We start from the raw sequence: 27,812 nt of genomic DNA, 5'->3' as shown, positions 1-27,812 counted from the left end.
ACAAATTCTTATATGCTAGATGATCAACCTTTTCTGGTCGATTCCACACCTTTTCTTTCACAATGCAATCGCATGACCAGAACTCAACTTCATCTTTAATGGAATGCAGAATTAATCATTTCAGTTAAACACTAAATAAATTCTATTGCACAAAAAACAGTGAAAATGCTGACACAAATTGTAGGAATTAAGAGGGGCAGTTTCAGAACTGAAATGGGAATACAAATGCTAGAAAATCACGCTCGGTGGTACTTCCAATACAGTGCTTTCAATACATTGTCTAAGCAAGGTGCACACATTGCACATGGTTAAATTTGCTCATGAAATGGACAATATTAGACTGAAAAAAAATGTTTGTTCTTTTAATATTAAATATGTAGATATTTTTTACATTATGAATATCTTTATCTTATAAAGCTTGGATAATTATAAGCTTCTGTATAAATCAGCTGGAAAACAAATTTGTGTTTTCATGCATTGTGGTTGTATGAAGATTAGCGTTTGTTTTTAACTTGAAAATTTTCTAATTTAAAAGACAAACCACTTTGTATAGCATTATATGCAACCCACCAAACAATAAAGAGGATTCTATGAATTCACAAAGCACTGCATGAAGGCAAACAAATATTTTATATCATAGTCCATACAGAAGTTAACTTGTATATAACTTCTAATAGTGCCAAATTTTACTGACGTGTCTACTCCAAAAACCCTTTTCACTTCTATATTCAGTCCAACTTCAGTATTTTTAATTTTTAATATTTATTTCCAGAAATATCGGTCCTATTCTAAACTGGTATCGTGCATACAGAATACCAACATAGAAGTTCTGGAACACAAAACATAAAGAGAAAAAAATGGTGATTGGCCTTCTTTGAGTAATTATACATCTTCTGTAAGCATAATAAAATCATCTCCTCCTGAATACAGACTATTACAAGTCTACACCAACAATTCAAACACTGTGCACAAATGAGTGCAGACAAAATGGAAGCATGAATTAAATACAAATTTAAACACATTGAGGAGTATTGTCTACAACCACTAGACTGGCTTGTTTGTCTCTTTTGAGCAGGGGTGATGATTGCTGGGTGGATTCCTTTCCTTCCGGTTGTCTCTTCTCCTTGTTCTTCAGTGAGAGCTTATCAGCCACACTGTCAAAGAGGTTCTCAAGCGAGGTGGTACCGATGGTAGCATTGGTAGAAGGATCACCCTCCTGTTCCAGCCAAGAGGACATGAGCTTGTCTCCTTCCTCCTGCGAATCTGCCTCACCATCCTCAAGTTCCAACGCTGCATCAGGATCAGCCGAACCCTCCAGGTCTTCCTCATCTTCCTGATTATTGTCATCACACACTGCACTGTCCAGCTTGCCATCTTTTCCATCCGCTTGTCCTTGCTCAATTTCAAAGACGTTCTTGAGCAGCTCCCTCTCAGCTGCAGTGTTCACATTACCATGGGCGTCTCCTCCACCTGAAGTGTCCCCGTCATTGATCTCGCCAGATATCTCTGACCAATCGTCATCTTCCCCAGGCGTTCCTTCCATTCCTTGAGGAAGCGGCACATTGTCACTGAAGGTGTTCTCTCCTTCCACACACTGGCTGGCATTGTGGTCTTCCAAGGAGATGAAGCTGTCCTGCGTGTCTGTCCTGACCAACTTCTTCTGGTGGCAGCGGTGGGATACAGAGTCCTGTGAAATCGATCTGACCTTCACCAATGTCTCGTCCTGACCTTCCAACGCAATCAAACTCCCATCTCTGTCCTTCCCAGTGACCTCACCCTTGGACGGAGAGCTTTGCGATCTTGACCTTGGCTCCGCTGCCTCGGCCTTCCCATCATGCTCCTCCAGGCAGATCAAGCTGTCTTCCGTGTCTTTTCTTGTAAGCTCTTTACGACTAACGTCATGAGAGGGCGTGCTGTGTGGGGTTGATTGGGCAGAGGAGCCTTGACTGGAAGCACCATCAAGACTTCTTGGGCTGTTGTCATCGCTACTGCTTGAAACTTGGTGTGGAAGAAGTGTCTTCAGACCGGATGCCATATTCTGCTTCTCTTTGGCCAGATATACTGCATTTCGAGCTGTCAATGTAAATCAAAGATTTCAAATACACATTATGATTACCCATCATATGATCAACACAATTTATTTTTCGTGGAAGAAGTCAGTTTGGTTTTTAAACATTTGTTTTGCATAAAGAAATTTGAGTAAATTCCAATAATTCAAAGTTGTGTCAGTTATAAGTTAAATATATTGCATAAATGCAGATGAGGGCGACTGTCATTAATCTGAACCAATCATAAAGTTGATGAATGCTTCATGAATGCAAAAGTCTTTGGCTTTACATGAGTCTTTATAAGCTTTGTTGTACTTACACAGCTGCTCAAACGTATACCGGTACCAAGACGTTGTGTGTCTGAACAGTTGATTTAAATCGGTGATTCAAGGAAGTTTACATGCAGTATTTTATAAATCTGTTAAGATTTATGATAGACAATATTAAAGAAGACAAATATTTACAATGAATCGTGCTATTTGATGCTTACTTTTCATTCAATACTAAGGCAAAAGTGATGGCTTATTTATTGTAAAGTGTCCAGAAACACACCCCCCCCCCCCCCCCCATCATACAAAATATTTTGTTTGTAAGAGAATATGAAATAAATCTCGATGTTTCTTCTTCTACATTTATACAACTCTCAATACAGCTACATTTTCAGCTAAACTGACAGAGTCTGCTGAAGGGTGCCCGCTGCCTTTTTAAATCAACATGTCTGTTTTACTGTAATGCCTCACATGATATCACAAGTACTATCCCTATCAAGCAGCTACTAAAACACAGCACATTAATCTACCTGTATTGTTTTTCTACAGCCCCAGATAACTGAAGGACATATAGCTGCTATTATAATTTTATATCAGTCATTTGTTGTTTATGATGTAACATTATCTTCCAGACAGCATTAGGGGGGAAACCCTCATCAACAATATAAACATAAACATATGAGAGATTTCAAGGTAGCATCTATTAAATGAATGCGGGTACATGTACAGTGAAACCTGTCAATAAAGAACACCCAAGGGAGACAAGAAAAGTGGTCTTTATGTACAGGTTCCTTTAGTACATGTTTCAATGAGAAACCATTTTCAAGGGAAACAAAAATGTGGTCTTTGTAGACAGGTGGTCACTAAAGCAGGTTTGACTGTACATGAATATTCTACTTATATATATATATATATACATATACCAGTACATACTGTTCATTTACATGTATGTGAAAATAAAAATTTTGTGTTCATCTTTCCTGGAGCACTGATAGAATATAGTACATACCGGTACCTTTATTTGAAAATTAATGAAAATGGCCTTGCAAATAGAATCCATTTTTATCTACCTTTTTTATTTTTCCATATCCATTAAACTATTGTCACCAGTACATACTGTTCATTTACATGTATGTGAAAATAACATTTTTGTGTTCATCTTTCCTGGAGCACTGATAGAATATATTACATACTGGTACCTTTACTTGAAAATTAATGAAAATGGCCTTGCAAATAGAATCCATTTTTATCTACTTTTTTATTTTTCCATATCCATTAAACTATTGTCACAATTCCTTATAACATTCAATAACTATTTGTATTAGAAGACTTTGAACTATTGATGTTAAACAGTACTTCAGTTTAATAAATCAAATGTATCTTCTGATTCTGACTTTTGTTCAAGAGGAACATTGGTTTCTGTTGAGCTTTCAGATACATTAGACAACCTAGCCAAAGTATGATTAATAATTTCTGCAACGAATGAAAACAAGGTTGTTCAACTCTGAAGTAGCCACAGGTCAATATGTATTTACATGCATGGCTTATCAGCCTCATAATCCATCTCAATTTGCAGCACTTATCAGTTGTTAATTGGAGTTTGAAGAGTAGAAATGTATTCAAAAACATGCCCTTTGTTCAGATATAAGGCACTCTCTGCAATAACATTAGCTATGTTCATACAAGACAACCGCTGTAGTTTTTAAATTTAAGTTTGCAAAACTTTGAAGTTTCAAAACCACGACCAAGTAGGCAAAATAAAAAGATGCATGTTTCTTGTTTAGCGTCGCCGCCATCCAAGGGCCTCCTCCATCCTTTTTCAGGACGCTAAACATGTTTTTTAAATTTATTTGGCCTTAAAGGTATTACAAAGTTTTGGTATGGGGTCATGAATTTAGTTCAAATTAACATATTGGAAGCATATGCGTTCCTACAATATACATTGATCGTTGTCGCGGTTGAAATCGAGTCTACAGTTATGAAATTATAAATAATAAACTCTTTAATTTGTATAGCTCCCTCTCAAGGTCAAGATATTAATTTAGCTATGAAACAATGTTTCTTGACTAAAATCGACTTTTTAGCTATTCCCGTTTGGAAATGATATATCCCAACTACATATTCTGAGATTTTCATGGTCGCAGATACCATTGTACGGCCATAGGCGCTATTTGAAATTTATCAAAATTTACCGGGAGCAAATTTTTATATTAAATTTTTCTCGAAAACAGAAGTGTTTTAGGGGCTAATTTTTTTAGTGCTTATAATACATCCACAGGGGCATCCAAATATATCAAAATTGTAGAGATTCGCTATCCACCCAATTTTCAAAATTTCCCAAAACTTTGTATTTCCTTTAACAATGATACAAGTTCATATGGGTCGGAAACAAGTTTTCAACATTTTGAACTACATACCAAGTTAATTGCATCTGCAAGGCACATAACTTTGAATGAAGACACCAATTTCCCATAGCTTTTTTGATAACCATACAATTTCTCACGGTTTAAAAATTTCAATTTACTCAGAGTCTCAAAACCATGAGCGCATCTGCATGGTCCTTAACTTCAAGATGGCCTTGAAGTTTTAAGCCACAAGCAAAACTTAAAGTTTACAGACTCGTGTGAACCTGGCTATTGTTCAGACAAATTTAAAAAATTCAAAACAAATCATGATCTCAAGTACACTATTATAATGCACACATTCATGCAAGAATCTAAGGCAATGATACATACCGGTACGCTAATGGTGTTCTGTAAATTGTACATGGCAGTATTGGTTAATGGGAAGTGGATTATTATAAGATACAGTGTCTACATTAGAGAGCCCTTTCATCATATAGTATGAATACCGGTAGATGAAAGGTGCATTTTGTGCTTACTGAAACTTTTGTATGTAATAAAGATGATGATGATGAACATAATAATGATATTGGTAATGATGATGATGATGACGGTGGTGGTGATGAGGATGAAGATGATGTATGATAATGATTACGAAGATAATGCAGATAATAATACAGATGATGGTGGTGAAGGAAGTGATGATGGTAGTGGAAATGACGAAAATGGAGTTTACATGATGAGGATGAGGATGATGATACATTGTATCACTATCATTACACTCATTAATTCATTAGAACATTAATAAAATCACGAGCAACTCACCTCCCGATCCTGCTCCTACCGGTAGCGTCCAGAGACCGGCTACCTCCAGGGTCTTCAGCTTCTTCTCCAGCTCAGCAACCCTCTTACCAAGGATCCTGCAAATATCAATACAACATTTGGAGTGTTTATTATTATTAGTGCTATTATATACCTCACTTTAAAAATCTAGCCATCTGATTGGTCGAAATTGAAGTCGTGATTTTAGCCATGCCCCCCTACCAGTCAATAGTCTTTTAAAAAGTGCCCTCATACCCGCCTACCGGTCAATAGTCTTTTAAAAAATGCCTCATGCTGCGATCCCCATTGGTTTACGTGTTAAAATTGTCTTTGTGCGAGCGTGGACACCATACAGTGCTTTTTGTCTGCGATTCCCAAATGATTGAAACTTTCAGTCATTTTTCCAGCAAAGATTTTCTGTGATGTTTGAACCAATCTTTACTCAATAAAAGGATAATGTAAGAATTCTTGGTAGATTTTTGTTTCAATTCGGCATATAAAAGACATATCGACTGCTTTAATATTCGAGGTCTGGCTCTCAAAGCAGTCGATATCTCTATACTATTGCAGTGCCTCACATACTGGTACTGTTAACAACTCAATTATTCATACCCTTACCAAATTCTTTAATTTTTGAAGTCTTTGAATTATTGATTTGTCCCGATTTATGTTTTTGAGAATGAAACATATTACATTTTAATAAAAAGTATTCAACCAATGCCCTATTTCAACCAGTCTACCTTTCATTCTTGAATTACACAAAACACAAACAAATCATCAAATTTACAAGGGGTATGAATAATTTAGTTATTAACTGTACATGTACATGACATAAATTCTACCATAATCATTGGATTTCATTGATATTCTTCACAAAAGCTTTGAATACTCTCTACTCTTTCAATTCAATTTAATTTTATTTTTTCTCATTTCCAGCAAAAGAATACAGTATTCATAGAAATATCATTACAATAAACAATCAAAGTAGTAACCATGCAATACAAAATATGAATTTAACAGAATTACATATTTGAATATCAAGAAATATTGCTGCTTAAAATAATTTATTAATGTTAAGCTGGAAACGGAGAGGTCCACTGTGAAGCGATGCTTGTAAATCGTGGACCCCTCGGGTGGTAGTATTCAATAATAGTAAGTTACATGAGTAAAATAAGGATAATTGCCAACAGAGAGGACACAAAAGGAGAAACAAAACAATACACATAACACGAACAATGTACAAAGAAAACAAGGAGAGTGTGAGAGGAGAAGGGATACAGTAAAGAGAAAAGGTTTGCATGTGGACTACAGAAATAGATGAAAGGTGATAACAAACAGAATGAAGGTTGCGCGCAAGATCAAATTTTCAAAAAAAGAAGAACAGTTCAATGAGAGGAAGTACTTGGTAAACGAGTGGTGACGAGTTCTCTGGAGAACATAATACAATCTCAACAATAATGATCATAATTAAAATAATGACAATAGTAATAATCATGAAAATTCCTGCATATAATATACACAGGCAATATAACAAGGAGCTAGGTTTTGTACGGGGCCAGTAAAGATTTCTTTAGATTTCTTTTAAAGACTGAGAGAGAAGGGGAGTTTTTCAAATCAACACGCAAAGTATTCCAAAATTTAGGGCCTTCAAAGATGAATGTTTTTTGTGCGAAAAATGTTCTCAAAAAAGGTAAATGAAATTCTTCTGACTGTCTTGTGGGATATTTATGAGCAAGTATTCCAGCCAGTTGCCTTTCACAGGGAAGCATGTGCCATTTGACATGTCAATGACTAACGCATGCTACTTGTAGACCATTTATAAACCTGGGTAGAGACTGGACAGAAATCATGAATATCAAATGCCTTGTACATGTATCTCAGAGGCAATCCAGTGTTTGAACCCATGACCTTCCCTTTTAAATGACTTAATACTGAGCGTATCTCACTCTTTATATTCTTTTCTTTCCCTCTCTATATTACAGTGCATAGAGACATGCGCTTATAAGTTTGACATATCATTAATATTAAGTTGAAGCACTTGACTATGATGTGTTTATACCTATTGAGGCAAGACTCACTCAATGATCTGCAGAAAGGCAAAGAGGGAATACTCTAGGCACTTTGATGTACCAGTATTACAAGAGGAACTTGCTAATAAGCCCACAGAGATGTAGTGTGACATGGGCTATACAAGACATATTATCATTATCATTATCATAACAATATTACCATACATGTAGGGTACATGTAGGTGTATTAATGGGCCATGTAACCCATGTGTATTTCACAAGATATGTTGGGCAATTACAAAAATACAATGACTACACTTAAAAAAGAAAAAGAAACGAAACGACCGCATTCGCTTTCAAATAAAAGAATAAAATACAAGAATTCACATAACTATACAAGTACCCTTCTATAATCAACCTCTTCATATTGTCTACCGGTAATAGGAGAGGAATATTCTCTGTCAATTGACATAGTGGTATAACCGATAACAGTTTTCCGGTGGGAATTACGCCAGACTGGCACGCAAGGTCTAAATTCTAATCAAGTGTCTCAAAAACATAAACAAAGCAGACCGGGTGTTCAACAAATACCGGTATTTATTTACACAAGATGTTGATTTCTCCAAACCTTTGAAAAAGAAACCTACGGATAGTATACAATACGTGAGGAATGTATTCCTTCTATTGACTGAGTGATGTCCTCCAATGAATATAGGCCTGTTTTCATCAGCTTGAGTTTGCCAAATAACCCGCTATTTTAACTATCCCGATCGCAAATTATCCAGCTAATTTGTGTCTTTATCAGCCCGCAGTTGCAATTAGCGGGATATTTGGTCGAAAAAATATCCCAAGAAATCTTGGTGTTGTTTCCAAAATATCCTGCTATTTGGGAAATAGCAGGCTACTTTGCGCCCGTTCGAGCTACATGTAGTTTGTAATGAGCGTATGGGTATGGTGGAGAGTAGAGACGCAATTTCAAGCTTCGGGATAATATCCTGAGTCTGAAAATAGCAGATTATTTGGCAAACTCGAGCTGATGAAGACAGGCCATATGAGACAGATAGACGCCAGATGTGGGATAAAGTTTCAAGGTTTGATTCATAGAAACATGCCCCAACACACGTATACATGTTTGCTTAAATTAAAGCTAATCTTGAGCTCTGGTATGGGAATTGTACGTCGTTGAGAGAACAATGTTATAATTAATTCTGGAGTGTTTATCCTGCAGTAGATGAATTGTTTGAAGTTTGAACCAGTAAAATAAAAACAACCTCACAAAAACTTGCTGAAAATCATCTTCAATAAAAACCGCAACTCTCATTTGCACATACTAGTGACCTGTGTTTATAAGCACATGGTATTGGGCCTACTTCCTTCAATTTTCCTCATCTTTCTAAGCTCATTACTCAGCCCCTTATTCCTTTTCTACCAAAATCGTTTGGCACATACCATTTATTTGTAATCTTGAACATTCAGTGTAACAGGTATTAACGTTTTGTTGGATTCTATGAGAATTTATTTACCATCATTAGCAGAACTCAAACTTATCTTTAACTTTATACATAATACCAATACTATGTTCACATTTATAGAGATTTTCTTACGTATCATGCATCCAAGTACATGATATGAACACTAAACTCTCGTTCATCCTAATGGTGATTTTTTCACGTCTAATTTAATCTATCTCACACCGTATTATTTTCTCTTTCCCATTTAACTATAGTTTCAAGTACTGTATAAGCTGATATTTCCGCGTACAGATATTTTCACGAGTCGTTGCTTTCGCGAATAGCACACAGAGGAATTAATGAATGGGCATCAAACTTTCTCCCGCCAATACACACACACACAGACTCGTTCACGTAAGTACACACATAAGTTTAGGCAGCCCATCGCACCACATGCAGCCAAGTACCGGACTAACCATATTTCATTCACTAACCCTTCTTCTGTTTGCAAATGACTGACAAACACTTAAAAACAAATACCAAACAAGTCAATCCTGAAAGCCTGAGTCAGTTGATTGTGCTTTTTCTTATCTAAAAACCTGTGTGATATCAATGGGTTATTAGTGGGAATATACATCTTGACCTTCAAATTATAGATTAGCAACTAGGGATAAAAATAGCATAATGCTTTTTTAAAATCAACATCACCCCCTCTCCCGCCTCCCTCTTCTGCATCTGTTTACTCTTCAGCGAGGTATCCCCTTGCCCTGGTAATTTCTTCTCTGTGTGGAGAAGTATAACCTCTACAGCCTAAAGCAATATCCTTTCCGATCTCATTCGTTTAAGCCTGCGGTAACGGTCAAACTTTATATTGGATAGATAATCAAATAGAAAGATCTAGTGAACTTGAGCTGTCATCCAAATAGATCCTACATGTTTCTACCCCCTGCCAACATCTAAATCACTGATTTACTTACTTGTTGGTATTCTTTCGTTGGGACAAGGCCATGTTGTTATCAGGTTTCCAAGGTAGAGGTAGGGCGAGCCTGGAGATCACCTACAAATAACGGTGATGCTATATTTCGACCCCTCCCCTTCCTCTTCCCAACCATCCTATTATCCAACCTGCAGATGACAGTCAAGGTACATTTTGACCCCTCCCCCACCACCCATCATCCATATATTATCACAGATCTACTTACTTGTTGGTATTCTTTTGATGAGACAAAGCCATGTTCTTATCGTGAACGGTTTCCAGGAGAGACGTGGCTAGAGCCTGGAGATCGCCCACGGATGACGGTGATGCCGAGATGCCACCGGACTTTCCCTGAGCAAGAAGATTTTCCACTGAAATAAAGAGAGGACAAAAGGATTTTTTTTAAAGAGTAAACTGAGATTATAGTTTATCTGTTTGGAGCCAGAAGGCGTTAAGTCATATACTTCGAACACAGAGTTAATGCCCTTCTGGCTCCGAAGAGAAAACATATAATTCAAGTTTTTGCTACGTTTGTCATGATTTATTTTGAGCACATATTCAACTCAGAGATGCTGTTCATACCAAGGAAATTTCTATTTGTCTGGTTGGAACCAGAAAGGGGTCATATAGTTCAAAACAGAGTTAATGCCCTTCTGGCTCTGAACAGACATTATATAACAAGTTTTTGTTACAATTGTCATTCTTTATTTTGAGCCAGTATCCACTTTAGAGATGCTGTTCACACCAAACGTTGGTGAAGTATAGTAAATCCTGAGTAGACTGACGCAACCGAAACAGAAACACAGTGGTGCCCTTGCATTTGGTCCAGCGACAATTGCTCTAGCCTTTATTTCATCAAAGATAATGGATAAAGGATTAAGGTTGCAACTGGGTTTCATGATGGTTTAGATTTAGGGTTAGGGTTAGGGTTAGGGTAGGTATGGTCCCGTGTTTGGTCCAGGGTTGAAGTTAGGAATTCAGTTAGTATAGGATACTGACATCAAAGCTTTAAACAAATAAATTCCTGCCAGATAGCCATTTATTAGCCCTGGGTTGAGAGTGGCAAATGTACCTGAACATTATTAATTTGTTTCCAAATCACAGACGTTGTAAGCGCCACCCGCAGCTGGGGCTTGAACCATGAACCATTTGATCCATAGTCTGGGATGTTACAAGTTAAAACCACACCACCTCTAAAAAAAATTGATACTAGGCCCTGTTCCCCTACATGGTTTGGAGTAACAATATATTACACAATATTCATGAACACCAATTAACGTCATATGTACATAAATATGCATATATTAAACAGAATGGAAGAAATCAACTCACCTCTGTCACAGGGATTACAGTGCATTGCTGAATTAACATAAAATAGAACAGAAAAATACAAAAATCACTCTTCTTTTAATGAAAGCTAAAGCAAGAAGTACAATGGTGCACTGTCATTTTGCTATGATATGAACATACCATCTTTTGTTGATAGAACAGAGCCTGTTCCACTGCCTGGTCTGCCTATCCCCTTTCCTCTCCTTCTCTCGAGTGCAGTCTGTAAAGAATCAAATACATTCAAAATCATTAACAAATGCATGATTAGTTGTATACTAACAACAATTATGGAATATACTGATATGATTAAGAAGAAGAGGGGGAAGAAGAAGAGGAAAAAAAGGAAAGAAGAAGAAGAGGAAGAAAAGGAGAAGAAGAAGAAGAGGAAGAAGAGGAAGAAAAGGAAAAGAAGAAGAAGAGGAAGAAGAGGAAGAAAAGGAAAAGAAGAAGAAGAGGAAGAAAAGGAGAAGAAGAAGAAGAAGAAGAAGAAGGAGGAGGAGGAGGAGAAGAGGAAGAAAAGGAAAAGAAGAAGAAGAGGAAGAAGAGGAAGAAAAGGAAAAGAAGAAGAAGAGGAAGAAAAGGAGAAGAAGAAGAAGAGGAAGAAGAGGAAGAAAAGGAGAAGAAGAAGAAGAGGAAGAAGAGGAAGAAAAGGAAAAGAAGAAGAAGAGGAAGAAAAGGAGAAGAAGAAGAAGAAGAGGAAGAAGAGGAAGAAAAGGAGAAGAAGAAGAAGAGGAAGAAAAAGAAGAAAGAAAAAGAACAAGAAGACAAGAAAGACAAAGAAGAAGAAGGAGAAGAAAAAAAGAAAATCAAAATCAATAAGAAGAGGAAAAGAAGAAAAGGAAAAAGAAAAAAGAAGAAGAAGGGGAAAAGTAGAGAAGGAAAAAGGAGAATTTGAAGAAAAGCTGTACATCAGGAATAAAGGCCTTACCGGTATATAAAAAAAAAACAATACACTTAAATAGAAAGTCAAAAGTGAGGATTCTTTATACGTTTCTTTATAGAGTTTCAGGATATTTGTTGTTGTGTGTGGACACGCTGATAGACTCATTTTGGATGGTGTGCTCTGTTCTACTGTCATGTGATTAACTCCTCCTACCTTGTATTTGTTGATTGTTTGTTGCAGCGTGGCTTTCTCTTCAAGACTCTGATTCATCCGCTCCTTCAAATATCTATCAAAAGTAATAGTGAACAAGACAAAACCTTTTAAAGAATATCAGAACAAACTACACAAAAACAAGGTCAAAAAAGTGCAGAACAGAGCGGATTTCAAATCTGTGCATATTCTAACTGCACTTACATAATTCACTCTCATGACACATAACTATTTGCAAATAAAGTTCGTTTTAGATGCTGCTTGTAAGTGTTGGCTTGCATGGTGATGTAGATGTTCATTTTGTTGGCAAGGAAATTTGAGAAGTGGCAACAATTTAATGTTGTGTCAGTTGAGATTACATCATTTTGTGACATGAAATTTTTGCACATCTAAACCAGTACCAACATGTACAGCATCTTGCCTAACAGATTCATATTCTGACATATAAAAAAAAAAAAAAAAACATATGGGCACACATGTGCTTCTAAAACAACCTCGATTACCCAGATAAGCCATCATTATACTGGTAGTAATCAATATTTACTCCCATAAACAGTCCATGAACTGTCAAAAATGAGACTAATGAAGAGTTTGAAAGTAAAATTATACTATGATGAACAATTGACCATGAAAACAAGAACCTAAATGGATCAGGTAGCAACAAATATATTACCATAACCTATTGCAATCAATCTATAATGACAATATTGAACTTTAGATCATAATGGAAGTCTTGCTTTAATTTAATTCATCCACATATATGAAGATATATATCTACAGAATAATAGCATTAGGTTTTATAAAATGCGTTCAAGAAATTAGGCAATCTAATTGGTCAAATGAGATGAGACCACCATGCATCATTGTGTCCAACCGAGCCTAAAAGTAATAGCGCACAACTAGAAGTGATAATGCACTGCTAGATGTGATAACACACAGCCAAAAGTGATAACGCACGGCTAAAAGTGATAACCCACAGCTTAAAGTGATAAAGCACTGCTAAAAGTGATAACAAACTGCTAAAGTGATAATGCATGGCTAAAAGTGATAACTCACGGCTAAAAGTGATAACGCACTGCTAAAAGTGATAATGCATGGCTAAAGGTGATAATGCACGGCTGAGATGCAAGTATGCGTATAGATCTCTAGGCGTACAAAATCAAGGTGCATTGTTTCATGCAATAGCACGTTGAGACGCACATTATACTGTTTGACTGCACGCTTATTGTGATGTCGTTTAATAAAGCATACAGTAAATTTAATGACTGAGCGACTGTTGCCGTTTCGATCAGAGTTGTTGCTTATTTCTCAACATTATATTCATAATTGCAGACCCCTTCTGGAGCTTGTGCATTAGTGACATGCACTGCACTTGGCGGAGTCACATTGAGACAGACAATGAACTTGACAAATCTTGTTCATTATCAGATTTTGACTTGCGTGCAATGCATATTCACTGATGGACTTGCAAACATGAATTATTTGTATATTTATAAGCTCCATTTTTAACAAAATTGAAAAATATCTTTGGTGTGAAAATTGGTTCATAGTCCAAGAGGATATCCTGCACACACAAAATTAATCACATCTGAAAGTACCAAGAAAACATTGTTCTCACAACTAAAACTACAGTATTCAAACCAGAACTTGACAAGCTTAGTTCATGAGGCATTATTTAGTTATGTCATAAGTGGTGTTTGAATTGCAAAGTACTTCAGAGTCTAGACAGATAAAACAAGATAATTTTGAAACTGAAGAGAGAGATAGAGAGAGAGAGGAATGTGCCCCCCCCAAAAAAAACAAAAAAACAAAACAAAACAAACTACTGGGTAATACAAACAGAAAAATACGCTCTAGAGAAAGATACAGAAGAAAGGAAGATGGGGAAGATAACGTTGTTTAAAAAAATAAAGACACCATTCTTCCGCTTGATGGACCTTTTTTCTCAAATTTCTTTCACGGAGTTAAAATGCCCCCTTCCCCTAGCCCATAACGGATTAACGGTGCTCCCTCAATAGCTGGACCTAAGCAAGGCAGGCGACAACAGCTATCCATGATCTACCAGCATTGTTGCAACCCTTTCTTCCATACCTAAAATTATCACCCTTTAATCATCAAATTTAATTATATCCTTCCAGGTCTTGTTTGCTTGTTGACATAATTTTACTGATTGAGGGATAATCATGTCGTTCTGACTTTACCTTGTAAGGAAAACTGGACCAGTAATTTGGAAATAATTAAGTACATTTTGAATATTGAATATGAAATATTGCATTCAATTCAATTTAATTCAGTTTATTCATACATACATGTATTAGTTTTGAATATGATACCATTGACAATTGATGAAAAACTTGTTTAATTTCTTAGGAAAAAAAACTTGTACTGTGACTATTTCTTTATATATTTGTTTGCCTTGCCCTCATCATTGAACTTATTCATTAAAGGAAACCAAAACCTTCATACTAAGTTACTTTTATTGTAAAGTTTAAAAGATTTGAATAAAATCAGTGAAAATTTGAACAAAATCGGGCAAGGAATAAGGAAGTAAGAGCTTTTTGAAATGACTAGTCACTAGAGGGCGGTATTCAATTTGATGACATCATCTGTGAACAACTCTCCATGCCTTTTGTACATAAAATTTCACAATTTTTTTGTTTTCTACGTATTTATTTGTGTTCTTGATCCGACTTCATAACATGTAAAGTAGAATATCATTTTGCATTCTATATCTTGCTTTCGGGGGGAGTACATTATCTCAATCACAAGAAAGAAGGAAAAACATGAAATTTGATGTACAAAAGGCATGGAGAGTTGTCCACAGATGATGTCATCAAATTGAATACCGCCCTCTAGTGACTAGTCATTTCAAAAAGCTCTTACTTCCTTATTCCTTGACCGATTTTGTTCAAATTGTCACTGATATTTTCAAATATCTTAAACTTTACAATAAAAGTAACTTAGTATGAAGGTTTTGGTTTCCTTTAAGGAATCCCAAATCCTATGTATTCAGTTTGTTTCTCCTTCCCCTATTTATTTTTGTTACAGATATGATTAGAAGGACTTTTAAGAAATCCACTTTAGAAATCCACTTACAGAATTGATGTGTGGATTACATGACAGGATTACGTAACAGGAAATTGTAAAGATGCCACATTTCATCAAGTCAGTGACACAAAGACGTAACTCCATTTTGAGAAAAAAAGTGGATTATGTGTCACAAAGCACTTGAGCCTTTAGGAGTTAAGACTATGTTTCACTAGCCATTGACTTTAATGGGGTATTGGGTGGAGTTAAGTCTTTGTGTTTCCTGGAAAGCCCACATTTTTCTGAACATTTTGATATCAAATACTCATTTTGGCAAAATATGGAGTTACGTCTTTGTGTCGCTGAACCATCAAAGTGAAGCTCTAGGCCAGTGAAGTTGCCCGCGTGGAATCCTAATTCTTAAAATTCTCTATAGTCGACAGTAATTTATATGTTTTGATAAAAGACATAAAGAGCTACAGCTTTTTTAATGATCAAAGCATGTCGTAGCTACAACAGATCATATTTCATTTGATGTATTAATTTTATTTCCATCTCTATGACGTAACCATTTGTTATGATAATGTGACAAGGGATTATATAAGAGAATCAAATTTCCTGACCAGATGATTAAATCGTACCTTTAAACATTACTGCTCTGTCATCAAGGGCATACACAACATTAAATTTATAGCACATACAGGTAATAAAATAAAATTTCTTGTTATGAATGATCGTATTACAGCTAAGTGAGGTCAGATGAACTATCATCTTTTAAGGTGAAATCTATTATAATTATGTTCAATTCTTATATAGCGCATATGACATTAATGTCTCTTTACGCTTTAATAGATACAAGTTTGAGGGGGTCCCTAGATTTTGATGCACTTCTTTGTTTAATCGTACCAAAAGAGTTGAAGTAGATCCCTAGATTTGGACTAGAATTCTATGCAATATATGCACACATTTGATCTTAAGTAGGTCCCTAGATAATAGATACAGGTATGATTGAATTGCATTTCAGACATACGAACTAGTTTGAGTAGGTCCCTAAATATGGGTCATTAAATTACATCCAAAACACATTTATAAACTAGCTTGAGCAAGTCCCTACATCTAGTTGCATGAGTTCTATCTCATGCACACAATATAGAACAAAGTTTGACCAGGTCCCTTTATTTGATACTCCACAACAACTTTTGGTGCAGCTGCGTTTAATATAAAAATGCATGAATTCTTTGCTTATTTTAGCCAGCGCATGCTGGTACACGTGTCAGCTTACAAGATCAACAAAGTCTCAAATTCATGGACAAACATCTTCCCACAAGCTCAATAAACTGTCTGCACATGAAACAATGTCATTACTATAATTAACCTTAGCGTTATCGTTAGCATCAAAAGAATGACAATCTCTACAATTCAATTATAAAAATGTCATCAGTATTGTAGTCGTCTGCGTAGTATTATATTGCATGAACTTCAAGTCATGTATGCTATTCTAGGTCGGTATATTGCTGTCTACTTATTGGAGATTAGACCAAAATGAAGTTAGACTACACGGCTATTAGCCTAAATGGTCATTAGGCCAAATGATTATTAGAGCATGTGGATATTAGACGGGCTGGGTGTAGACCATGTGGGGATAGACAGTAGACATGTCTCTGCACATGGAACATTATCATCACCATAATTATATTGCATGAACTTTAGGACATGTACCGGGTTTGCTATTCTACATGTAGATAAGTTTATTGCTGTTGACTAAATGGCTATTAACCTAAATAGTCATTAGACCAAATGATAAATAATTATGAGACCATGTGGATATTACACGGGCTGGGTGTAGACCAAGTGGGAATAGACTAATTGGGTAGTAGACGAACTGGTTGTAGACCAACCGGCAATTCACCTTCTAGGTCATAACTCCTTGAGAGTTAAAGTGTACACATAACTTGTTGTCCGAGAGCAATTACTGACAAAATCATTTACACGTTCAGGAAGTCAGTAGAGGGGGTTCTTTCACTATCCTATGTCAAATATAACTACATTTTTTTGCAGTGACCAGTGTGATACTGAATGATATAATTGACCACATATTAAACTAGATGGATCTTCGACTGCGCGTAGTCGAAACTGATGCCTCCGCCATAGAGTGATTTTACAAACCAAAAAGGACCTTTGACCTTTGACAAAGCAAGATACGTCTTGAGTTTGATGCTCATCAGTCAATCAGTTCTAATGATAATGTGGTCACAAGCTATTTTTGCATACAAAATGAGCCCTGCGACCTTTGATCTTGTGACCCCTAAATCTACTCGGTTCATTGGCTTTGCAAGATGCTACATGAACCAAGTTTGGCAAGAATCCATCAATTGGTTCTTGAGATAACGCAATCACGAGAAGGGGACATACGGACGGACGGACAGACAACCCGAAAATGTTACAGACATAACATTTGGAACTCATATTTCGAAAATAGTATAGTATAATCACATAAAACTACTAACATACAAAACAATTTTTTTTAATGATTGGTGGTTCACTTTAAAGGCATTTTTTAACAATGATCCAGTTTTACAAATCTGAGATGCATGGCCCTACATGTTATCAGTGTCTGTGACATGGTGTAATATTGCAGTCCTTAAATGATCAAGAAGTGCCTCAAAAAAGTAAACATCTTTGAGTGACCGGTTTTACCATACCGGTACTCGGTTTTTCCCAATAGACTGCAGTGTTATGTAAACCGTTAGGAAAACGCAAAATTTGATTTTGATTTCCGATCATAAATATGTTGATAATCAGACAGGCGATCGGCTTGTAAAAGTCATGGGGTTCCTTACTGACCTAGAGGTTTATAATTATGATTGCAACATGACCTAAATCCAGGATTTTGTTTCAGTCCCTTTTGAGTCCCTTTAAAGGTTTTGGAAGGAGAGAATTTAGTACTAACTTCCAACTAAATGTAACTTACTTGTTTTCCATGACGAGGGCGTCGACATCGATGATCCTTCTGTCATCTCCTCCCAAGACGTAGTTGAGTTCCTGATTAAGCCTCTCAGTCTTGGTTCGGTAGTAGTCTCTCTCCGTCACAAATTCTTGCTGATCATCGATCTTAGCCACCATGTCTCTCTCTAAGCTTTCAATCTATGGTGGGAAGAAATGAAAAATAGATCTGTTAATTTCTTGAGGCTGTCAGAAATACACAAACAGAATTTGTACAAAAACTGCAATAGTAGAAAAGCATTGATTTCATAATGTACATCCCAAAATTTTGTTCATAGGGGCCAGATTTTTTACGGAAATAAACTTTCATGAATAATACATGTTATGATTAACTTATTTTGCAGAGTGAAACAATCAAATATCTGGACCACTAACTTTGTAAAAGTTTTTTTTTTTTAGGGGGGGGGGGTTCTAAAAGAAGGTTGTTTCAGGACAACTACAAGGACTGAAAGAAAAGACTACTGATACTGCTCTATCAGATAGAATGGACTAACAAACCTGTATCTATAGTAATTATTATAAGACAGGTTCTAGAATCTAGGCAATCCGATTGGTCAATTGACATTACGTGGGTGTGGATTAGTTATTCCCCTCGTGCTTAACATCTCCCATCAAAAATTGATAACACACGCTCGATACCTGCCAATATCACTTTCGCGCAATTCGGCCAAATTTAATTTGTGCATAATTTTCAATATCTAGATCTAGATCTAGAATATTCTATACCTAGATATAGTTAGATCTAACTTAGATCTAGATCTAATATCTATCTATACTCTAGATCTAGATTATATTGTAAGAAAGTATTGCTGACCCGTCTCATAATAATGGCTAACAAACCTGCTCTCTGGATTTCTCTAACTGTCTGATTAACTCCTCTCTCTCATGAGCTGGAAAATGCCTAGTTCCGATCCCTTCATCACCGATCCGCTGTCTAGCTATGCTCTCTCTCAGAAGCTACAAAAAAATATAAATAAATAAATAAAGATGATAAGTGAATTCTCTCATTTTATTTCTCACTCACTGTTTTCTAGTACAAGTGCAGATGAATATACATAAAAAAACAAATTCAATTTTCACTCAATATTCTCACATTTGTTTCAAATTCTTAAAACAAATCTAGGGTATGTAATTTTTATATTCTTTACGTGATCGCAAAACTCTGTCGAGCTCTACGTGTAAGAGGTTTGTAAACAAATTTGCACAAGAATTATAACGCAATGAAAGCTGTACATGTATGATGTTCAGGGATGCCAGTTAGAATTGATCAGAGGGCCTGAAAATCACCTAGAATGAGCTATTTAGTACACAAAAAAAGCCTAAACTATGCTCTGAAAATAACTCGCCAGGGCCTGAATTCAGACTATTGCCTGAAAACTGGCATCCCCGGATATTACCTTGATATCTCCTTCTGCTTCAGATAACTTCTGGTGTAGATCTACCAGCTCTAGCTCAGCTTTCCGATTCTTTGCTCTGGATTCACATAGAATCTGCACAAGGGTCTGTATAAAAAGGGAAATTGTTAACTTAGTGTACAGTCAGAAGCAGCAAAAACCCTAGAAATCAAATAAAATGTAAAGAAATATGCTTCATACACAAATGAAATGTAAAAAACAAATTATATTTACACTTACCTCTTCTTGACATTCAAAATTTAAATTTGAATAAATAAAGATATGAAAAATATATATGTCTATCAAAAAGATACCACTGTAGATCATGTAGACTGAAGCCAGAGCAACTACCACTAAAACAACATGTTGACATGTGTTTTCTTTTAATCCTACATGTATGTCTGAATAGTATTTGTATAAAAAATCGACTGAGTTTCTTCATTATATTACATATATGTGATAAGTGTGTGTTTTCCTTTTTTTGTAATTTATAGTTTTCATTATTGTCTTGTCTTTTCGTTCTTTATTCATCATTGCTACCTGTTTTGAGTGTAAAAATTACACAAACATTTTTTTAAATTTCATTGTTTCATATTAATTCTCTATTTAATCACCAATACTGCAGTGTAATGGTCTTCATTCAACATTTTGTATACAAAAAGTAACAGTGTATAAGTACTGTATAGCATATAGGGCATGAAACACAACCTATCAATGGCTATACACAAGCATGTTTAAGTCATTACATGTCGGGTGGTCAGTGACACAAAGACGTAACTCCATTTAGGCCATTTTGAGAAAAAGTGGTTTATGTGTCACTGAGCACTTGAGCCTTGAGTTCAGTCTATGTTTTACTAGCCATTGACTTGAGTTTACGTGTTTGTGTTTCCTGGAAAGCCCATTTTTCTGAACATTTTGATGTCAAATACTCATTTTGGCAAAATATGGAGTTACATCTTTGTGTCACTGACCCCTCGATGTGGCTTTCACATGAAGATGCACCTGTATTCAATGAATCATAAGTACCTAAGGCACAGGCTATTGACATGACACACAGCTGTGAGCAAGCAATATCAAATGTCAAGCCTAGCTAAACAAATAAAGCACTTACAGAGTAAATGTAATATATTCTATGTACATGTACAGTGTACATGAAGGTTATGTTGAGCAATACTTAAATACCAGTACATGTAAAAGTGAGTGTAGTTAAATTTCAATGTAATTACTTGTTTTCTTCCTTTTTTATGTTTTTTCCTACTCACGTTGTACTTTTGTGTACCGGTATCTCATTCTTTTATGTGATTTTTCTTCTTTTGGAAGCGCATCAAGATGTTTAAATGTGATATGCCCTATACAAGAACCAAATATTATTGTTATTATTACAGTGTGCCTCAAGCATTTGATTTCAAGTTTGTATGTATTTATTTAAGAACTCATCTATCGGCACATACCTTCCCATGTTTCAAATTATCTGAATTCTCCTATCTACATAATGTATATATGCTGTAGCTGTGTGTTGATTTTTTTCCATTGGAACTTGATGATTTAATGTCCAGTATCTCAACACTGAGATCCTGTTGCCATTGGAAATCCCACCCTACAACTTTAGCGTTGCACAATATGTTTGAGCTGAGAAGACCTACACTTTTCTTCCCCAAACAGAAACGGTTGCCTTAATCTGGAATTTTATATTAATGGAAGGTATTTTATGTCCAATGCATCAATGAAACAAGGCATTTCTAATAAAAGAGGAATCAATCTATAAAGTGTATTAATATTAATTGTACCAAAGCAAGGAGGACCTGAATGGGTCGAACCTTCCTGTATACTAAGGGGAAAACATCCTATATGCTTGTGTTCAGATTTTTCCCACAGATCACTGGGAGAGAAAATTAATCAATTTCATTTATCAACACTCACATGATTCCTTCTCTCTGCTAATGGGTCACCATCGTGTAGAGATAATCCAAGAGCCTAAAGGAATTAGCAAATTGGCAACATTAAAGGTAATACAAAGTTTTGGTATGGTGTCATGAATTTGGTTCAAATGAACATATTGGAAACATATGCGATCCTACAATATTCAGTGATCGTTGTCGCGGTTGAAATCGAGTCTGAAGTTATGAGATTATAAATAATAAACTCTTTATGTTGTATAGCTCCCTCTCAAGGTTAAGATATTACTTAAGCTATAAAACAATGTTTCTTGACTAATATCGACTGATAAGCTATTCCCGTTTGGTAATCATATATCACAACTAAATATTCTGAAATTTTCAGGGTCAAAGCTACCATTATACGGTCGTAGGCGCTATTTGAAATTTATCAAAATTTACTGAGAGCACCGGTAAATTTTTATTTTCAATTTTTCTCAAAAGTCAATTTTCAGGGTCAAAGCTACCATTATACGGTCATAGGCGCTATTTGAAATTTATCAAAATTTACTGAAAGCAACAATAAGAATTCTTATCACTTTTTTGTTTGATAATTTGCCATTTTACCATTTTTATGTAAAGAAAGTTATTTAATAATTGCAAAGTATTTCACAACTGATTGAATAATTTGGTTTGCATCAAACTCTTGTGTTCAATACCTGAAATATCTTAAATACAGGGTAACAACTTTTTTTAACTTCTAAAATCAATAATTTATGTACATCTGGTGTTTCTCCTTACCCTTTCTCTCTCCTCGTATTTCTTCCTCTGTTCATGGAACTTTTCTCTGAGTTGCTCAGCCATGAGTTTGTAAGCATCTTTCTCCTGTCTTACGTTATCAAGTTCCTTCGCAAGAACCAGCAGAGCATCTGATTTGGCTTGGTGCTTTCTCTTGCAAATGTTGAACTAAACAGGACATACATGTAGGAAAGGCAGAAGCAGGGATTCGTAGGTCATTAAGGGTAAAAAATAGGATGAGTACACATAGACTACAGCTACACAATAATAACCTGAAGAAGTACAACATGAAATGTTGGGTTGGTTGATTTGTTAGTATATTTGCATCAACTTGGTTTTGAATCCAGGACCTTCAGGGTATGAGACAACTGCTCTATCACTGAGCAGATACATCTAAAGGATGAAAAGTATGATAGGACTTACCAGCACCTTGTCTGGGGAAGCCCCTATTCTTTGATGACCAGCTAACTCATTAAATGGTTAAACTTGACATTTAAAATTTAAAGTTTTGCCTTGGGTGATTTTGTTCTGGTACAATATAATGAGTCTGGTAATCCTGTAAGCTGGGGCTTTGATCGGAACGGAAGATCGGAGCGATACACCCTCGCACCTGTGATCGGTATTGGCAAAAATGATTGGCCCAAAAAGTCAGCAGACTTTTTTTTTTTTAATGCCGAAAATGATCAAGTGCATTATAATCCAAGATGGCAGCCTCTTTTGCCTCTTTTCTTGGACCAATATTCTTCATTTCAAAGTCATGAAAAGGCACTAAATATCAACAAACATGGTCTGCATCAACTCCAAATGACAAAATATTCCCAGCTATGCAAATTTTAAAGGCATTTGACAGCCCAAATCTTTTCGGCATTAAAAAAAAAAAAAAAAATCTTTTCCCGATCATTTTTATTGATCGGTGATCGGAAATTATTATCCGATCTCACCTGATCGACTCAAGATCGGCCCCTGATCCGATGATCAGTTACAGACCTAGACTCTGGATATGCGCTGCCTTGTTGCTGAAGTACCAAAACTGCTTTTAAAAAAATTATTATTGTATGCTGAAGTACAGTAGTAGAGGGCAGCAAATATAAAGTTGTCATCGTGGTCATACTTGTTAGGGTGTATGAGGTTTTATTACAACCTTTTACATTAGATGAGTCGATTTGTAAGCTGAACAGAACTTAAAATGTAGCTAATGTAGCTAAATTTTTCATATTCTATATTTATTTCATGACCTATTTCAAATTGCTTTTTATGAGAAGAAAGAAAAGTGCTATAGCTAAATCCAAAGCCACTGAACTGTGCAATGTTCGTCGCGTGCTGGAAGAATTTGGACAATTTTAGGTTTTGTTTACCTGCCTCTTTACGCAGGGGTGTCAGAACAAAGTGTCTGAGGATGAGGATCGTCCGCATAAACGAGAATATCCTCGTAAACGCTGACAAAATGCTTCCTAAAAACTTTTGTCCTTCGGCACTCATTGAGTTTTAGGTTCTTGATCCGCCTGCTGGCATTGCAAAAAACATAATAAAATACCCCCAGTTCAATGTCTACTTTTATGGGTTGTCCGTCTTCCCGAGGTTTTATTGCTCATAACGTGAAAGTCTCTGTACAAAGTCAATGTGAAATGCATCAAGAAAATCATCACTGAATCCGTTTTTCGCATCGTCAATGCGCGGATCGGAAATCAGAATCCTGAGCGAAAAAGCGGACGATCCTAATTTTTGCGGACACATCTGGGGGCCGTTTCTCGAAACCAACTCCATGACAGTCATATCTTTGTCGGCGACCGACGGAGATGTCATGAAGCGGATAAACCGTTTCACAAAGCCATGACAGACATGATATCGATATATCGCGATACTAGCAGCTCAAGAACATAGTCTTTGTCACGATCCATTTGATTTATCAAGAATAACCCAAAACAAGTTTTGGGGCTAAAATTGTTCAAAAAGAAATATATACATATAAATTCTCCTAAAATAAATAATAAATAGTGTCATTATCATATTTACATCATCAAACGATTTGCATATTTCTGTAAAGAATCTTAAATTAAAGAAAAACCGGTGAGTGTTTTTTTTCGACAGTCGAATCAAAAGTTAGTTGAAGGATACCGTAATGTGATAGTTTATCAATACATACTTTTTTGTTTATTGTGACGAGGAATTTTAGGCAAAATGTCCTTTTTCAGCCAGTTTTTATTCTAGAGTCTCATAAATACTCGTTACATAATTGATTTTATATTGAAAATATAATTTGGAAGAAGTAAATAGAGAGGGAAAAATAATGCACATAGGCCCCAAAGGTATGACGGTATCCTAAGAAAAGACTATGGATCGACTATGGAAAACGATGTGTAACATTCTTACCTCTCTTATTTATATGTTATAGTTTAATGATTTGTGATTTAATGTTTATATTAAGCTTTTTAAAGTTTCTGTATAATTTGTATTCTCACTTTTGTACATTTGCATTTCGCATCCCAGAGAATTACGTACCGAACTCGTCTATATTTTTCTCAAAATGATAGTGAAACAAATCGTCCATTTCGCGGCCCATGGAATGGCAACAAACTGACTTGTGATGGCGCTTTACAGCCAACCAAAAAATTACTTTTTTTTTTATGAGGGCTCTTTTCAGATTTTCCCTTAAAAAAATAGCCCCCCTTAATTATTTTGCGGTGGCTATTTTGGAGCTCAGGGGGGCTTTTTTTTTTTAAAGGTTGTATTTTTTTTAAACGCGGTTTTACCTAATTAAATTCCAAGCAAAGGCAAATATAGATACAATTGTAGCGTACATATGTCATGTAGAGTATTGCAGACATTCAGATACCCATGATTTATTCACTTTGTGTTAAACGTGTGGCTTTATGATTTACATATATACATGTAACTAAAACTTGTCAAAAGGAGTGTTTTGTTTAACTGTTCGTTTTTCATATCCTAAGAAAATATTATCACTGACACGCGGGCTAGGAATTAATTTTTTTATGGGGGCTACTTTTCCCCATTGCCTAAAAAAAACCAAGGGGCTACTTCTTTAAAGCCATATTGTAAGCTGTAACAATAAGTTGTGTTTTTCCTTAGCCATCATACTACTAGCAACCAAATTGGTAGGTAATATGTTATTTAGTCTTTTTTTCTGTCCCAAATTTAATTGTTATCATGGACAATGCAATCCCATTAAAAAAAAAAGTAGACCAACTCCCTTTAAAATTGTGTTATTTAGACCATTTATAACCATTAAATGTGAGTAAATATTTTTACTGTTGTCCCACATACCGATGTAGGGTCTATTTGTTATGCCGAAACATGCAAAATCATGGCCTTATTTTTTTTTTTATAGACTCTAATTCTAAAGGCCAAGCCAAAGCTAGTTTCATTTCGTAGACAGAAATTGATGTCATCATCACTCATGACAATTGGCCTGGCATCGATCGTATATAAATAATTTAATTTAATTAAACAGTTGTAAGAAAGATTCTGAGGAGTAGGAACATCCTTTATATATTTATTTACGGTTTTTTTATAACAAAATTCAATTTCTGTGTACGAAACTTGCTTTATACCGATTTTACAGGAAAAAATCCGGCATTGATTTTGCACGTTTCGTTATTACAAATATATCAGTATGTGGGACAACAGTAAAAAATATACTCGCATTTAGTGGTTTTAACTTATAAATAACACAATTTTAGACGGAATAACATTTTTTTTAATGGGATTGCATTGTCCATAATAAAAATTAGGGCCAGAAAAAAGACTAAATAAACATATTACGTACCAATTTGGTCGCTAGCAGTTGAGCTCTCGTCACTCGCAAATACTTATTTGCTTCATACAAGGAGCGTGCGGGCGCGCGCTGGAGCTGAGCTAGTACGTTTCTGTGTATTGTGAACGTGTGCGAACTGCGTATGCATTCATGCTGTGCACGAAACTACATCGGGGCCGGTGGCCTGTCCGGCCGCCGGGAGCTTAGGCGCAGGCAGGCGGATACCGCTGTAGATCTAGCTACAGTAGGTACGACCGCCGATCCGCTGCAACTCACAAAACTTTTAAAATGTTGATGGAAGTTTCTAGTTTTGGAGTTGGTAGTTGGAACGGAGATTTCACTCAGACACATCAATAAATTGGTTTATTAATTCATAGGGAATATCAATTTATGGCGGGGGCGATTTTTCAAGATATATTGATTTTTTTTTCGCCCTCGTCTTGATTTTTACTGTGGCGATTTCAGAGGTTTAGGGGGCGAATCGCCCGTCGCCACCGTTTATTTTTTTCGTTGTTTACAGCAATTAAAAAGATATGACAGGTTCGGAGCAGTGACAACTCGCTTGTCGCGGAAGTTGTCGCTCATCTTGGCAAAGACGGCTTCATGAAACACTTAGCTGACAAGTTGCGCGACAGTGGCGAGATGTCATTGATCTTGTAGTTATGACGGTTTCGAGAAACGGCCCCCTGTCCGCGTTTACGAAAACGATCCTTATTCTTGCACCAGCGCCCCTGCTGGGTATGGATGCCAATTAAGGCTAACTGAAATAAAATATCATATTTTACATTATCACTTAACCCAAGGCTAGGTGCTTACCAAAAAGCTGAATAAGTATGAAGTTTACTGATTTTGGAAGACTTCCAAATTATGAATTTGCATGATTTTTTAACATCGGCCAACAGTAACTAAAACTAAAGAGGTCTAAAGTAAAGGCTTACCGACTCCGTATTTAAATAAACTAATATCGAATACATGACTCTACATTTAGATATTTAATATCACGTATTTCTAAAACACAACCCAAGTGAGTCACAACAACTTAAAGTTTGATAAATTAGGACTTTGGGGGAAATTGGTTGATTGACTTGTAGTCGTACTCGTGTCAATCCTGCGGTTGTTGAACACAACAAATTCCATGATATGTGGGACTGAAATGAACTCGCACAGCTGTTTTCAGTTGTCAACAACATTAATAATAATAGTTAAGAGAATTTTTACAAATAAGTCCTTGAACTTACCTCTCCACATAACTGTTGCCACTCTTCACGACTTCTTGTGAATGGTTCTTGACCATTTTTACGCCGTCTTCCACTTTGTGATTCACGAAATCCTGCCATTTTGGTGATTTTTCACTCAATCAGTGAACATTGCGAGCTATTTCTAATTCAGTCACAATCGACTGACGGTGCCCTTGAGAAAGCTAAGACAAATTGCAACAACATCAATTTCCCACTGATGCCCGAGGAATATTTGGAAGTAAATATTTGCCTTTATTTTTTGTTAGAAGCTAGAAAACATCATGTGGCTTGTAGAGGTTTGGAACTTTGCATATTAGACTTTTTAGCATAAATCTGAGCTTGCTAGCAACCCTCTTTTCTCAAACGC

At 35.9% G+C, this 27,812-nt stretch overlaps 1 protein-coding gene across 2 annotated transcripts; it reads right to left on the bottom strand.

Moving 5' to 3' along the window:
- Positions 1 to 955: 955 nt before the first annotated feature.
- LOC578531 (coiled-coil domain-containing protein 149) lies at positions 956 to 27,567 on the bottom strand. Of its 2 annotated transcripts, XM_011670074.2 has the most exons (12): positions 27,446 to 27,567; positions 22,439 to 22,603; positions 21,684 to 21,737; positions 19,767 to 19,871; positions 19,210 to 19,326; positions 18,338 to 18,510; positions 12,343 to 12,415; positions 11,388 to 11,466; positions 11,250 to 11,276; positions 10,144 to 10,288; positions 5,485 to 5,579; positions 956 to 2,073 (listed from the first exon to the last, which is right to left on the bottom strand). In XM_011670074.2, the coding sequence occupies exons 1-12, from the start codon at positions 27,542 to 27,544 to the stop codon at positions 1,013 to 1,015; spliced, it is 2,193 nt and encodes a 730-aa protein (XP_011668376.2). In that variant the 5' UTR covers positions 27,545 to 27,567; the 3' UTR covers positions 956 to 1,012. The 2 variants fall into 2 exon arrangements, with proteins under 2 accessions (XP_011668376.2, XP_011668377.2); XM_011670075.2 differs by lacking the exon at positions 11,250 to 11,276.
- Positions 27,568 to 27,812: the final 245 nt, after the last annotated feature.

This window comes from Strongylocentrotus purpuratus, unplaced genomic scaffold (assembly GCF_000002235.5).
Source record: "Strongylocentrotus purpuratus isolate Spur 01 unplaced genomic scaffold, Spur_5.0 spur5_scaffold_15, whole genome shotgun sequence".
NCBI classification, from domain to species: Eukaryota; Metazoa; Echinodermata; class Echinoidea; order Camarodonta; family Strongylocentrotidae; genus Strongylocentrotus; species Strongylocentrotus purpuratus.
Note: the sequence above shows the minus strand (reverse complement) of the source record. Positions and strands in the feature narration are given on the sequence as shown.

Coding starts and splice junctions, on each gene's coding strand:
- LOC578531 (XM_011670074.2), bottom strand. CDS start 27,544: ATGGCAGGATTTCGTGAATCACAAAGTGGAAGACGGCGTAAAAATGGT. Junction 12,416..18,337: donor GCCCTCGTCATGGAAAACAA/GTAAGTTACATT, acceptor TACTTTTGATAG/ATATTTGAAGGAGCGGATGA. Junction 11,467..12,342: donor AAACAATCAACAAATACAAG/GTAGGAGGAGTT, acceptor GATTCTTTACAG/ACTGCACTCGAGAGAAGGAG.